Below are 2,578 nucleotides of genomic sequence, written 5' to 3'. Positions count from 1 at the left end.
GAGTTGGCATTCGGTTTATTAAATATGATGCTGTTAAAACAACGTCCCCCCATAAATATTTTGGAAGATTCATTGAAAACATGATAGCCCGAGCAACCTCAAGTAAATGTCTATTTTTTCATTCAGCAATTCCATTTTGTTGTGGAGTGTCACGACAAGTAGATTGATGAATTATGTTTTTGTTTATTAAGAACTCCCCTAAACATTCATTAAAATATTTAGTTCCATTGTCAGATCTAATGATGCATATTTTAGTTTCAAATTGAGTTTCAATCATGTTGTAAAAATCTTTAAAAAGTTTTTCAACTTCTGATTTTTTGCTTATAAGATAAACCCAACATATTCTGGTGTGATCGTCAATAAACGTCACAAATCCTCTTTTAATAAACCCAACATATTCATTGAAAACATGCGGGGGCCAATTACGGTTTGCTGCTATGGACAGTAAAATCCGAATAAAATTGACCTTGGCTAACGGAGATAGTCAATTCCATGAGTTTGAGTGAATCCTTTCGCTACTAATCTTGCTTTATATCTTTCGATACTCCCATCAGCTTTGATACCATAAAACCAGAAATTGAAGAGAAAATTTTATTTCTTCTTAATGATTCAATTCAAGGTGCATTTACATATAGGAGCCTCTCCTTCTTAGATAAGGAAACTAACTAAATAAATTTAAAGAAATTCCTATTACATTCCAAGACTAATTAAGCAAGATAAAAAATAAGGAAGGAGAATAATATCTGTAGAAAATGAAAGACAATAAATATTGTAATTTGAATTTTTGAATTTTGAATTTTGAATTTTGAATTAGATCCTTCAACAGAAAATGCTAGCACTCAAATAAGAAGTGGTTGCATGTTGCTTGAGCCTGCAGTCCTGAGGTTGTCTCAATGGATTAATACGAATGCAAGCTTATCAATTTTCTCAATTAATAGAACTTCATTCTTATAGCTTATAATTTTATTCTGTTTTGAAACTTAATTAACCCCCGTTCTAGGTATACTTCCATTGGGAGCATATATGATACAGAGCCAAATGCATTGTTATGCATTCCTTATCAGTCTGGCGATAAAGCAAAGTTCAAACCCGCTTATCTTTTATCAGATGGAAGACTTGAGAGAGCTGGGAGAGCAAAGAAGCTTGCTTCAAAGAATGAAACCATTCCTACCATGAGTAATGGTTTAAAGACTGCTCATCCACATCAAAGTTGCTCTTTTTCATCGTCAATCATTACAGTAGGTGATGAGATTCTGTAAGTTTTAAGGAAAAAAGCCATTTTAAGATTTTATTGTACCATTATTTAAATTTAATACTACCATTTTGTCCATTTGTTGCCAAATAGCTCTGGAAAACCATTGTACAGTAGATGAAGTTAACGACTTCGTATAATTGCACAAATTCTTGTTAGCTTTATTTGAAAATAATCGTGGGGACTGGTGCTTGTTCTAATAATACTGTTTGTTGTAATTTGTACCACTGCAATAATTTAAATGTAAAGAAAGATTCTTTTTTTGTTTAAATGGGTTAAATAACTGATGCTTAATAATGAAACAGGGACGTGATCATGACTAGAGATCATCCTGGTTCACAACATATCTTGAGAAGTAGGACACGAGCCATATTATATATGAGTTATTATTTTTTCTATGAAATATATTTCTGTGCAGTGAAGAGTTTGAATTAATCATATGGAATTAGGGAATAGTATTTTGTGTCAGAAATGAAATTGTTAAGGTATTAAAAATGATATCGGGAGAAAAAGAATAAATGAAGAGAATGAAAGCTTAAGAATAATAATAACATTGATTTTTCGTCTAACTTGGTAAAAACACAAGTTTTTTTTGTACAATTTTTTATCTATTTTCAATGAAACCGACAATTTCATTCTTTTGTGATTGGGTTTTTATGACAAAATACACACGAAGTCTTAACATTGCTATTATGATTACTATAGTTTCACTGTTTAAAGAGTAGAAGATTATTTTGTGATTGGAATTTTCATGACTGGAGTTATTTGTGCTCCTCATTAACTTTATTGTGAATCTTTTGAATAACTTTCTTCTCTATGAATACATAGATAATTCACCTATAAATAGGCGTTTACAAGAAATAAAACAAGGAAAGAAATCTGCCTACAATTAAGTAATTCCTATAATTATAGAATAAACATAAATACCTATAATTAAGAATTACTATTTTTATACTATCACAAAATATAGCAAGTACTAAATAACATTAAAGTAAATAATAATGAGCGTAATTCCACACTCCCCCTCAAGATGGGTTGTACAGATTGTACATGCCCAACTTGTTGGTTAGCTCATCAAAACTGGACTTAGGGAGAGCCTTGGTGAGAATGTCTGCGGTTTGGTCTCTAGAAGGAGTATAGACCAATTCAATGATTCCATTGTCCACCTTCTCTGAAATGAAGTTCCGATCAATCTCAATGTGTTTCGTTCGGTCATGATGAACAGGATTCTTTGCGATACTTATTGCAGCTTGATTGTCACAGAACATCTTGATAAAATTTTCTCCCATAATTTTAGGCTCCTTGAGAAATCTTTTGATCCACATT

At 31.5% G+C, this 2,578-nt stretch overlaps 1 protein-coding gene across 2 annotated transcripts in view; it reads left to right on the top strand.

The window, feature by feature from the left end:
- LOC110024388 (FAD synthase) overlaps positions 1-2,578 on the top strand; it is a 53,227-nt gene that overhangs the window by 13,884 nt on the left and 36,765 nt on the right. For both annotated transcript variants that reach the window (XM_020724324.1, XM_020724333.1), the window contains exon 7: positions 1,001-1,255. In XM_020724324.1, coding sequence (XP_020579983.1) covers positions 1,001-1,255 — 255 coding nt within the window. The remainder of the gene's footprint in view (positions 1-1,000; positions 1,256-2,578) is intronic.

Source organism: Phalaenopsis equestris, unplaced genomic scaffold (assembly GCF_001263595.1).
Source record: "Phalaenopsis equestris unplaced genomic scaffold, ASM126359v1 Scaffold000002, whole genome shotgun sequence".
NCBI lineage: Eukaryota > Viridiplantae > Streptophyta > Magnoliopsida > Asparagales > Orchidaceae > Phalaenopsis > Phalaenopsis equestris.
The sequence above is the reverse complement of the archived record's forward strand: the minus strand, read 5'-3'. Positions and strand labels throughout refer to the sequence as shown.